Source organism: Rosa chinensis, chromosome 7 (assembly GCF_002994745.2).
Source record: "Rosa chinensis cultivar Old Blush chromosome 7, RchiOBHm-V2, whole genome shotgun sequence".
NCBI classification, from domain to species: domain Eukaryota; kingdom Viridiplantae; phylum Streptophyta; class Magnoliopsida; order Rosales; family Rosaceae; genus Rosa; species Rosa chinensis.
The window spans coordinates 3026169-3038905 of record NC_037094.1 but is presented as its reverse complement, the minus strand read 5'-3'; the positions used below and the strand labels follow the sequence as shown (position 1 = coordinate 3038905).

General features: G+C 39.2%; 2 protein-coding genes across 2 annotated transcripts; both read right to left on the bottom strand.

Annotated features, from left to right (window-relative positions):
* Positions 1 to 4914: 4914 nt before the first annotated feature.
* Positions 4915 to 5854, bottom strand: LOC112179457 (gibberellin-regulated protein 6). Its single transcript, XM_024317875.2, has 3 exons — positions 5648 to 5854; positions 5526 to 5559; positions 4915 to 5418 (listed from the first exon to the last, which is right to left on the bottom strand). Exons 1-3 carry the CDS (start codon positions 5732 to 5734, stop codon positions 5237 to 5239), a joined length of 303 nt encoding a protein of 100 aa, XP_024173643.1. The 5' UTR covers positions 5735 to 5854; the 3' UTR covers positions 4915 to 5236.
* A 4616-nt stretch (positions 5855 to 10470) lies between these two features.
* On the bottom strand, positions 10471 to 11437 carry LOC112179640 (mini zinc finger protein 3). Its single transcript, XM_024318092.2, has one exon. It carries the CDS (start codon positions 11207 to 11209, stop codon positions 10913 to 10915), a length of 297 nt encoding a protein of 98 aa, XP_024173860.1. The 5' UTR covers positions 11210 to 11437; the 3' UTR covers positions 10471 to 10912.
* Between the last annotated feature and the right edge of the window lie 1300 nt (positions 11438 to 12737).

The window sequence follows — 12737 nt, the reverse complement described above, 5'->3', positions numbered from 1 at the left end:
GTGAAGCCCGGTGGTGCAGTTCAGCGGAGGCTTCCCGGTGGTGCAGTCCAGCGGTGAAGTTAGGCGGAGGAAGACCAGCTGAGACGCTCAGCGAGCTTGGCCAGTGGTGGAGAGCAGTGATGCTCGGCGGAGCTGTTGTTCAACCGTGATGCTTGGCGGAGCGGAGCTATGCTCGGTGGTGAAGAGCGGTGATGCCCTGTGGAGGGGGATAGCCTGGCAGTTGGCGGAGGAGGCCGGTTCCTCTACATCTGCTTGCCGCTGGCATTCGGCCTTACCGCCGATGATGAAGGTTGGCGGTGCAAGGCCGTCGGACGTTTGTGGAGCCCAAGCCTGGCGGTGGAGTCCAGCGGAGATGGTGCTAGCGGAGCACTCGACAGAGTTGGGCGGAGAGGAGCCGCTGGCTAAGTTCGGCGGAGGTTTTGCCGCTGATAGTGTTGGGCGGAGAGGTTGTTTGGTGGAGTTGGAGTTCGGCGGAACTGGTGTCCGGCGGAACATGAGCTCGGCGGAACTGGTGTCTGGCGGAGCTACAGTTCGGCGGATCACCACAACGCAGCGAAGAAGAAGATGGGTGTCCAGAAAGAATGTCTGGGTGCCCAGAGAAATTTTTGCCGCCCAGACTCTTTCTTTTTTTTTTTTAGGTTCAGCGTTGACTTTCATGGGTTGGGCGTTGACCAACCCTTGACTGGCGTTGACCAGTCATGTTGAGCGTTGACCGGACGTTGACCGGACCCTATGGGCGTTGACCGCCTCCGCCGGGCGTTGACCAGCCCCGCTGGGCGTTGACCAACCCCGCCGGGCGTTGACCGGAACCGCTGGGCGTTGACCGGAACCGCCGGGCGTTGACCGACTCCGCTGGGCGTTGACCGGACCCGCCGGGCGTTGACCGGAACCGCTGGGCGTTGACCGGACCCTAATTTGATGTTGAATGAGCCTTTGTGGTAGGTGACGAAGCCTTTGTGTTGGCTTCCCACAGACGGCGCCAATGTTAATGCTTTGATCCGTGGGGATCTAATTAACGATAAGTAAAAGAGAGGGAGAGAGTGACACAAGCGAAGTATAGTGGTTCGCCTCCGCATGAGCGGGAGACTACGTCCACTTGAAAGCTATACTAGTGTGTCGAGCCTTGCGGCCTAACAAGATTACAAGAGATGTAATGAATGTGTTGAGTTGTGGGAGGAGGCATTCCTTTTATAGATGAAGGAATGCTTCTCATTTACTTGTTCTTCGATGTGGGACAAGCAAAGTTACTATTCTAGTCTATTTAACATGTAGAAAGCTATGTTATGGGGGCATCTTGGCAAGGGCGGAAAGGTGGCTTCCCGGTGGCGGATTTGCGACTTCCGGATACCGCCGCGTAGCCTGAACATAGGGCTACACGATGCATGTCTCGGTTGGGCCTTGCCATGTCTTGTGGATGTCCCAAAGTAGGTGTTACTTATGCTTGGTGATGTAGTAAATACTCCATATTATTGGAGGTATGTACACCATAAATCGGAATGAATTAATTCAAAAGGCATTGTACTAGACTGAAAGCTAGAAGGATAACTAGACCTATGACTCTTGGCTAAAGAACAGGTTTCACAATGTAGACTAGAATCACTTATTCCCAAAAAAAGGGAAGGCATGGACTTATTCATGACACCAAAGGATGGGTGGCCCAAACAGCGGTGCCACAACCACAATTCATTCATCCGATCAGAACTCAATGTTAAGGCAACATGACCTTGTGGACGATGGTGCTTGTGTCGGTCCTCTGTACATGTAATCAAAGTGAAATAGACTCTCCCTCATATCTCCCTTGCCAATTATCACCCGAGTACACAGATCCTGAAAGATAACATACATAGGATAAAAGGTGACAGAGCATTTGTTTTGTGTGTTTAATTGAGACACAGACAAAAGATGATGAGATAAAGAGGGTACATAGAGGATATTATAAAGAGTAATGGACGGTGTAACCTGGACTGACCCAATTCCTAAGACCGGAAAGGACTCACCATTGGCAGTAGAGACATGTGTTATGGATGGGGAGGACAACGTGACGAAGAAAGACTTATCATAGGTCATATGATCAGACGCACCAGAATCAATTATCCATGTATTACTACCAGTAAAGCCAAAAACATTTAAAGCGACACCAATTTTACCTCGATTCTCCTGAGTTAGGGAAACATTACCCTTAGTTTGATCTTGACCCTCCACATCATAGAAATCAGGTTCTTGCTCCTGCACTAGTTGGATTGCCACCTTGCTTTTCTGGCCATTGTTACTTCTTTTCCAACCAGAGTTATTGGAGTTGAGTCTTAGCAACTTGGGGCATTGACTCTTGTAGTGGCCAACAGTCTTACAATAGTTGCAAGTCACCTGACTGTTAAACAACGAACTAAGGGACAAATCTGCCATTCTTCTTCTTCAAGCAGCAACACAAACCACAAAATTTGAAACGGCTAAGGAAGGAGAGGCAGACGGCAAGGTATTGCAAACTTTAGGGTTTTAGGGCAAAAGGAACAGAGGATGAAGACAAAGGACAAACTCTTAAAGAGAAAAAAGACAAATTTGCAGTGGAAACAAACGACCTGAGTCCAGACGGATCTCTGCTCTGAAACCAAGTCAAACAGAACAAAGACAAAGAGAAAGTTTGGGAATTTCTGATATATTGATCTTCTCCAAAGATGGAGTACATATACAAAGTATACACATTCCTAATAGGAAACTAATTACACCATGATATTCTCTCCTTAACTACATGATATCCTCCTTAATTATATGATCCTAATTATACTACAATTGCTACAATAATGGAGAGTGACTCACGCCAACATTTTGCTCTTTAGTTGTTGTTTTGATTCCTTGCATCGAAAAAAATATAATTATTTTATATATAATAATTCAATTTACCCATATTTACATTCTAGACCTTAGGGGTGGGCAAAAAACCGAACTAAGGCTGAAAACCAACCAAACCGGACCAATTTTTCCGGTTCGGAAACCGAACTGAAGGTATTATGACCGAAAATTTACAGAACCATTCGGTGTCGGTTTTATATGGTGGACCGGCAGGTTAAAACCGAACCGAACCGAAGGAATATTATATATATATATATTTATATATTTATATATATATATTTATATATATTTATATATTTATATATATATTTATATTTATATATTTTATACTTGTCTTCATTTCATTGGTTTCTAGGACTAGAACATTGATATTTCCCTACAGCCTTTCGCACCTGATCGTCCTTATTTAAAGAAAACCCTAAAGGGATCGATCCCCACTTCCCCACTCAGCCACTCTTAAGTCTCTAATCCTCTCAAACCCGATCTGCCGCTCTCATCCTCTCACTCTCAAACAATCAAGCCCTAAAGTCTCCAATCTGTCGCACTCTCTTCCCCACTTTGCCACTCTCTAGTCTCTCCGCTCGCAACCTCTCTTCTCTCTCACTCTCTCAGCCTCTCAGTGAATCGAAGATTTCACTCACAATAAGAAAAGGTTTTTTTTTTTTTTTCTTTCAATTTTCTGTTTGTTGGGTTTTGATTTTAGGGATTTATGGTTCTATTTATGGATTTGGAGCTCTGTTGTTAGGAATTTCTATCACGTTTTCATATGTTGCTTTGATTCTCAGATTAGGGCTTTTGGGATTAGGATATGAGGAGTAATCAATAATCACTGTAATATGGGGATTCTGGGTAAACTGTTTGAGTGTTTATGTTAGTCTGGGAAAAAATATCAAATACAGCTCATGTTTTGCAGCTTTACCACTTTATCTGGTCCGGTTGTTTATCTGGACCTTTTCTTCATTTGTTTAGTTTATATGTTGTGCACTTCGGGATATAATTTAGCATAACATCGAATAAGAGATACTGGATGGTCTTTAGTAGCTAGTGAAAGCTCATCAACAGTAGCTAGTGAAAGCGCCTTCATTCTTGGAAAGAGGATTCTTGATCCATTTAGGTCAAGTTTGACCCCTAAAGTGGTTGAGGTGTACAAGTAAGCCACTGTTCAAGGAGCCTACTAGGGTTGAAATGGAGCAGTACACCGAGCTGGAAAAGATGGAAGCAGGTAAATTACTTCTGTTTTGTTCTTGAAAACTTATTGAATTTGTTGAAAACTTGAAATTTGATATTATGAATATGATGCAGATTCTAGTGTAACGAATGTTGCTGCTCTACCCGAAGAGACTATGAGATGGTGAAAGAAGTTGCTTGTTGAAGACTTTAAGTTACTGCATTTTTATTTGCGTAAATCAAAGACTTTTGTTTGTTGTTGGTGATGTACTTTTATTGAGACTGAAAGTCTGAAACTGATGGTGGACTGTTATTAGTATGGCTGATGGATTTATATTGGTCTGTAACTAAGTAGTACTGGTATTGAACTATTAGGTTGTTGCACTTTTAGTCTTTAACTAGGTTGCTGCACTTTGATAATTTGTCTTGCCGCTGCGTTTTGAACTTTTGATTTTTGAATGTTTGATTTCGTTGAAACTTGAAAGTTTAGGTGTTTAGAATTGGCCATTCAGAATGGCCCCAAAAGAGGTCTTACAAAGCAGGATAACTGGAATATTGATGAATTGGTCCACAAAAATGGGCCAAAAACTCTAAAACGGTCCAACCCAAAACCGAACCGGGCCGACCATTCACCGAAAATTCCGCCCATTACATTCTCGATCCGGTTTCGGTCCTAAAAATTCCACAACCGACAACTTTGGGTTGGCAAACCGACCCCGCCTGACATATGCCCAGGCCTACTAGACCTGATGACGAAATTTGGGATACTGATTCGGTTCTCCCTTTCAGTTAAGAATGTCATTTTATTTCACCAATTAAAGTCGGATTGTATTAGAGCTTTTAATTTGTAATCTTTTATTTTCTTATTAAAAAAGATCTGGAGATACCAAAGCCCATGTGTACAGCCACTGTAATTATATATAGAACAAATCTCATTCATAAATTGAGAAAAACACAAATTCTGTCAAACGCTCTCATTTGGTGGTTTTTTCTTTATTTTAGACCCATTGACCCAAAGGAGCGATTAATAATGGAGTAACACAGATTATAAATGGATTAATTTTCTGCTCAGAGCCTCAAACACAGGTCATTGAATTTTTGACACTGCAGAGGATGAATTGAAGGAGCTGACAGATAATATTATCTTGCAGAGTACTTCTTCGATTAAATTAATATTGATGATTAATTGATTATAAATTGGTAGGGTAGGTGTCCCGTTGGTTCAAGGGCACTTGGGTCCTCCTTCCTTTGTCTTCCAGTTGTTGTAGCAAGGGCACACAGCTTTGTTGCCATAGAAGCCTGGGGGAACACACAGACACTTGGCACAGCATTTCTGGCAGAAGAACATGCATGGCTTGTGGTACTGTGTTTGGCTACATCTCCTTGTGCACTGTGATGGGCATTCTGGTAATTCGATTCACAGATTAATCACAGGGAGAGGTTGAAAATACTAACATATGCAGGGATATAGGTTTTTAATTAACCAAGAAGATGGAAAATCTGATACTTACGCGAACTCTGAAGACTCCCGGGTCCATACCTTGCCTGAAAAATTACAGTTGAGTTTGTTTGTCAGAAACTGACCGGACTAGCCATAATGAGGGTAAATGAAAAAAGAGAAGGAAGAACTTACACTGTCCAAGTGATACTGGGTTTCTGCTGCCATGGAAATCCCAAGGAGAGCTAGAAGAAGAAGGCAGAGAAGCTTAGCCATGGCCATTGTTATCACTACTATCAGCAAAACAGACCAAACCAAGAGCTTAGCTAGAGAAATAGATTGGTTCAAGTTGGTTAGTAGTGGTAATGGATTTGGTGTGGGACTTGATATATTTAGATTGCAAAATGAGAATGGCTATTTATAGAGATTCGAGGAGGCATGCCCAACAAAGATCATGTTACTGCCTAATCTGTTGATGCTATGATTCTATGGCTGCTTATTTTTAAGCATCTTAAACTCCTTAAAGTACTATTGGTTTGATGACTTTGATCTATGTTGTGGTCATATTCCCAAATTGTCCCATCTATACAAAAAGAAAGTAAAAACACGAAACATAAATTAATCCCGATGTAAACTTTATACTAAATTACTATGCCCAAAATTCATAGCCTTGAAAAGTTGTACTTTGTAAATTAAATAAGAAATTGAATTATTGGTTATTTAACTTACGTAGTAAAATTGAGCATCGCAAAATTAAATTTAAAAAGTTATATTATATTGTTGACACCTCGATTAATTATTGTGCATTTTAAAGTTTATATCTTATTTAATCACATAATACGTAAAATGATTATAGATTGTACTCATTGTAATGCTGAAAATGATGTTGTCCGATTGGTGTTTTGGTCAGAACTGACCACATAAGTGACGATCCCTTTTTGTGATTCATGTGCATCATGCTCGATACTTATATAATAAGTTAATAACCAATCAACGATCAATGCTACCTCAATTAGACACGACAACAACACTCTGTAAAAGAAGACTAGATCATAAGCACACCGTTAGAAGTTGATGTTGTCCCGTACTACTTAGATCAAGCGAAGCAACTATAAGTTTAGTAATAAAATTTCTAATTTGAAGTCACTGAATATAAAAGAACAATAACTTAAACAAAAATACTGAAGAATACAAATATAAGATGATTAAGTTAATAGTTTTCATGGTTGATACTGCATATCAAGATAAATATTCCCTCTAACAAAATGAATTTCCGAAAATGACAATGAGAACGTTTATCTTTACAAAGGACCTACAAATTTTTTTGCGAAGAGTACTATCACAAGTGTTACCGCTAGCGCTGGTTTTCATGGTTGATACAAATAATATTGAGAGATACAAATATCAGATGATCAATTATTAATGCTAATGGTTTTCATGATTGACACTGCCAACCAAACTTCACCAAATCAAATCGATAGCATAAAACAACTTTTATCGATGCAGATCAAGATAAATATCGCCTCAAAAATCACAGAATGACTTTCTAAAAATGACAACGATGACGTTTAACTTTAAAAAGGGCGTATAAGTAATTTTGCAAAGGGGGATATGACAAGTGTTATCCAAGTAACATGGGACGTTCGTTGAGTGTAGACAAAAAGAGTGTGAGTCGATAAATGAGATGACGACGGGTACTCATTACTTTACTATGGTCCCAAACAAAATTAATACCCGTTGTAACTATACTCTACACAGACTCCTATCCTACTGCTATATACGCATCACTTACTACCTTTCGATTTTGCAAACGTGTGACGTGGTAAGATCTCAGTGTGAGTGTTCAGAGGATGACATGGTGCGTCGGTGTAGGGAAGGAAGGCTTGGAAAATAATAGGAGGGGCCGAGGGGGGTCGTATAATTGAACGGTGGTGGGGCCCATCCATGTGAGGCTACTCGGAGCACATGTGATATGACCTCAAAACCACGTAGACATGTGCCAAAAACGACAGCGGATGCCCCATCTTCTGCTGTCCTCTATTCTGTGGTTTTTGTTTTTTGTTTTGTTTTTTGTTTTTGGAGTGGGCCTTTGTCTGGGCTCCAGAAACTAATGAGATGGTGGGCCTTTCTAGAACTAAATTCTCATTTTGTTGGGCCTGAGAGTTAAAGCTGCATGGCCCAATCATACTGTACACTTTTCTTGTACGATAAAATGGAATGTAGCGTCGATTGATTACAGTCCCGAATATAAGAAGCGATTGCCTTTGGTGAGATGTCACTTTACCAGTTCACGAATCATGTTCTTCTTCTCTTCATGCGTAGAAGTCTTCAGTAGGGTCGCCGTCGCTTATTATACTGGCGACCATGAGGTGCTAATTAATAAGGCATTGGGTCATTGGGTGTATATGTGAGATTGTCGGGGTGTTTTTTTTTTTTTGTACGATGGAGTGGATCGAATCCCTAGTCTAGCCTAATTCTCACCATCCTCAACACTTGGGCTAAATTGAAGAACATGCGGCAAGATTAAGACCAAGATGGTGCATTCTCACATAATCACAGTTGCAGTTTCTATGACTACCACAACATCTGGTGCTTAATCCATTTTAGATTCTATCGAAATCCGATTTGAAGGAACTTTCTGTGTTTAGTTTTTGAGTCCCATTGTATCTTTAAGGGGTTTATTTTTAGTTTATTATTATTTTGTTTTGGCTGGAAATACATGGACTAAAATAAGGTGGACAAATTGAGAAAGAGTCTTGTTTAGGTATCCCATCAATATCTCATTGCTCTCGACTTGATATCAGATAGGAGATTCAGGGACATGATATATTGGTCCAGCTCATGTAAGCTCTACTGGCTATGATAATTAAGTGGCCTGACCACCCAATTGAGGTAGGAAATAGTAGCTTGTCTAGCTATCTTCTTTGGTTGTCAGTATGCCATTGGAAGCAAACAGCCACCCCATTCGTACGTATTAGGCTCCTGGCCTTTGATGCCGTACTGATGATGAAGTGATGATTGCTTGAATGAGATCAATTTTGATGCTGTTCCAACACATGCATGTTTGGCATTGCCTCGGGCATCAAGGTTGAGATAGAGGACACATTTTAAGCAGTTTTGAACTTGGATACCAGGCCAGGCCAGGCCATGCATGTCTGCTACCATATACAGTAGAGAGAGAGAGAGAGAGAGAGAGAGAGAGAGAGAGAGATTCATACATGTACAAAAAATACAATCTGTCATATAAAAAGCAGTCGGTTTCATCATGACCGTAAAATATCTCTTTTGATTTTGAACGTTCTCTATCTGTCTGTTCATATCCAGCCTACACACACACACACACCCATATATATATATATATAGGATCTGAACTGAGTTACCTGCTGTGTTGGATCAATATATGAATATATCACTAACTTTTGGTTTGAGCAAGCTAGCTTTCAGTAGTTTAATCCTAATTAATTGGTCTGTATACGCAACAGCATTCTGAATTATGAAATATTTCATATGCATACTCTTTTGGCATGGAATCTTTCATTACAGTATCTGTCAAAGCTGGCTAGGGATCATGAGGTGGGTCGATCTATATGATTTATAAACAAATTATGATACATCAAGGATTGGATAGGCTTTGCTTGCACCATCCAATTTGCCTGTTGTCGATCATAAATGTGCACAACATAGGACGACATTCAGAATTAAAGAATATTGAGACAGGGATAGAGAGAAAACAAGATAACAAAAAATATGAGTCCAATCTAGAATTTCATTTAAACATATGAAACCAATGGTCTTCAACAGATCGAGGACATGGCCCAACCAATCTAATCAACACACTACAGCCTAATGATAATGTTGCTGGCTTGGATGAAAAGAGAACAGAATCATTCTTTGATGAGATAGATAGAGATATATATTTAGTTGCTTATTCTCTTGTCTTCTCCAAACATCTTTCAGTACTTTTTTTTCGATCTGGTAACATCTTTCAGTACTTAATTTCTAGCACTAGCAAGGTGTACTCAATAATTTTCTGTTTGCAGTTTGGAATTAAAGAGCTAAAGATGGATTAACTTTTAAAAAGGCAGTAACCGAGGGATGTATTAGATAGATAGATAGATAGAGAGAGAGAAAGAGAGGCTTACACATAACTTGATTATGACCTACATTTTTAATGCGTAACTAATAAGATCTTCATGCTATTCATATATTGATCATAATGTGTTATCTTAGCCGGCCTCCTAAGCTCTAAGCTTACATACAACCTGAAATATATCATCATTCTAGAGCTAGAGTAGTGATGACATAATTAAAAGGGTGCGTACCCTTCTTTGATTAATTTCTTGACATATCAAGCTGTATTACTACATGCAATATATATATCCTTGATTCTTAATGCTCCCCCCTACTCAAGTCTTAACTAGAGCTTCTCACAAATGCATGGTGAAAATTAGGGCAAATGCGTGGGTACAGAAGGAGAAAAACCTCATTTAGAGGGAATCCAAGACGTTAGAATAATATATATGCTACTTGCAGAGTTGATTGTAGAAAGCCTATTTTGTATATAATTCTGCCATATCGATCACTTTTTGCACAACCAGTTATTTAATTAACTATGCAAGTGCCAACTAAAAAAAAAAAAGAGTACGGGTCCAAATGTCTCTAATTAAGTAAGGACATTCAAAGGTGTTTCCACTAGAGCTCCAATATATTTAATATTGAGCATTCTTTCAACTAATCTACAATATATATGTTATCTTCTTGCTATTTGGTTCCAACAAATTAATTCCACTGACCACCGAAAAGTAGAGGGAGGAGGGACACTAAATAGTACTATAACACTATATAGTTTCTGTTTTTGTTTTTGTAAGCTTAGGCGGCCTGAACAAGTTTTTCAAATGTTCTGAACTGTTGATATATAGCATGATTGGATGTGTGGGCCTTTCTGAAAACATAGCATAATCTCAACATTATATACATGTTGTAAGAATGATAAATTTTCTTTTTACTGCAGACATATATTGGTATGCAAAATTTTCGTATAAAATCATCAAGATTATACACAAGGAAAGAACTAGTAGAATATCCAGGAAATTTAGGCTTCTGCACTAGTAGAACTAGCAGACTATACATTTCTGCATTGCGCTTGCAGCTCTATTCCAAGTCCATGGAGGTAGAATTCGAATTTGGGGATAAAGGAAAGAAAGAAAAGGAATTCATGAATATAAAGCAATATATTAATAAGAAGACATGCGAACATGTACAACATGATATAGAGAAACTTTTCCTTTCGACAATCAAATCAAAGTTTGATTACCATCTTAGAGTCATATGCATAGAGGTTGGCAAATCAATTCAGAATTCACAATCTTTGGCATCAATCAGTTAACTACTTTCAGAGAAATCAAAGACCCTTCTTCATTCAGTCCTATACACGCCGTTCAATTATGAAAGCAGGCAGTATTATTGTTGATAAGAATTATTGGGTGGAGTATACTCACAAACAACCTCAGTTTCCACTTCCCTCCGGTGAAAATTCCGGTGGCAGCCGCAGGCAGCACAAGTCAGAGCCTCCGCCGTGCCCTCCTGCCCACTTGCCATGAATTCTCTGCATCCATCCACCGCGTACCCTCCGATATTTGCAGCGTGATTCTTCTGGCACTCCCCATACCTCACAGTTCTAACCATTGAAGATGAAGTACTGCTTGAGCTCCTCCGGGACGACCCATCTCTTCTGACTACCACTTGCTGTTTCTTCATCAATTTCGTCGGATCAAGCCCTAGAAATAGACTTCCTTAGTCGACTAGATGGAAATCATGGAATAGGATGTTGGAGATTACTTGCAGTACTTGTAAGGAAGCTAGCTATATATGTCTATATATATACAGCTCAATAACTATAAACCAGAAAAAAAAGGATTTAAGAAAAAAAAAAGGGAAAAGAAAAAGAAAAAGGCTATGCCTGTATTTAGTTGGTGCCTAACCCTAACCCTAGCAGCTATATATAGTTATATACAGATTGACATATATATAGATATTGGTAGCTTAGTGTGCTTGGTGTTAGAAGATAGGTTAGTTAAAACTTAAAAGCATAAAAGAATTTAAAATTAAAAAAAATGAAAGATAGGTTAATTAAAGAGAGCATTTTCAGCAGCCCTTTTGTTTTTACCAGTCACTACCAAATTTTTCAAGCCAGGACCTTTGGCTTTGAATATGATATACAGACAATACAGTAACGAGAGCCCAGAACAGTCATCGATGTCGTCTTGTTGACTAATCACAGGCTAACACGTCCAAATATACCGTCAAAACGAAAAGTAACTCTTAATTTTAATAAAGGAGTAGCAGTTAGAATACCCATATCTCTTTTAGTCTTATTAAAATTTTGCTCCATACTGTAAACGTGGCGCACTGTGTTTCAGTGATTGGTTTCAATGGAAATTAATCAAACTCAAAAGCCCTTGTCCTCATATTAAACCCTAGATTCTTCGATCTTTCCTCTTTCTATTTGGTGAAAACCACTAGCTAGGTGTTGAGATTTGGAAATGATATCTCAACTGTAATTCTGTGAATAGCAATTAACGTTAAATGTGATCAAACCTGGATCGATTATGACCAGAATCAATGGGAGCTGCTGTTCATGAGAGCTTAGGGTGACCAACTAATTGTAGATTCTAATCTGTGATCTTAGTGGGTCTACATGGATACTTAAAGACAGGTCTGCTAGGACCCTTGAGTACTGTGAACAACAACTCCTGTCTAAGTATACCTAAGATCCGGTACGTTCTTATTAGCATTCCCCTCCACTTCCTCTCTTATCTAAAATGGCCACATTTCTCCTCTATTGCATCAAATCAAATACAATCATTACTTTTTTGCAATTTCAACATCAACAAGATGCTCTTCAAATCTACTTTTAACTAAAAATATACTTTGTGGAGAAAGATCTATACATCATTATACTGAAAGGGAAGTTTTAAGGCTGAATATATATAGTATATTAGCTAGAGATACTGTAAGTACGTCATTGATCTTTCTAATTTTGACACATTCAAAGCCACTTTGTTAAAATTGAAGTAACTGGATTGTTATTTTCTCATCAACTGTTGACATAATCGATATACCTTCCGCAAATCTGATCGTATTGAATCATGTATTACTAATTGTTTTGACGATTTACAGTTTAACAATTTGAATCACTCAAACTTTGCAAGTAGATTTTAGCGGTGTCAAAATCTAATTTGATTTTTTGGTTTCATTAATTTCATATCGTTAGTTACCATCCAAA

Excerpts from the sequence above, each read along its gene's own strand:
- LOC112179457 (XM_024317875.2), bottom strand. The coding sequence starts at position 5,734 with ATGGCCATGGCTAAGCTTCTCTGCCTTCTTCTTCTAGCTCTCCTTGGG. Across the intron at positions 5,560-5,647 it reads CCCAGTATCACTTGGACAGT|GCAAGGTATGGACCCGGGAG; the intron begins GTAAGTTCTTCC and ends GTAATTTTTCAG. Across the intron at positions 5,419-5,525 it reads CGGGAGTCTTCAGAGTTCGC|AATGCCCATCACAGTGCACA; the intron begins GTAAGTATCAGA and ends TCGAATTACCAG.
- LOC112179640 (XM_024318092.2), bottom strand. The coding sequence starts at position 11,209 with ATGAAGAAACAGCAAGTGGTAGTCAGAAGAGATGGGTCGTCCCGGAGG.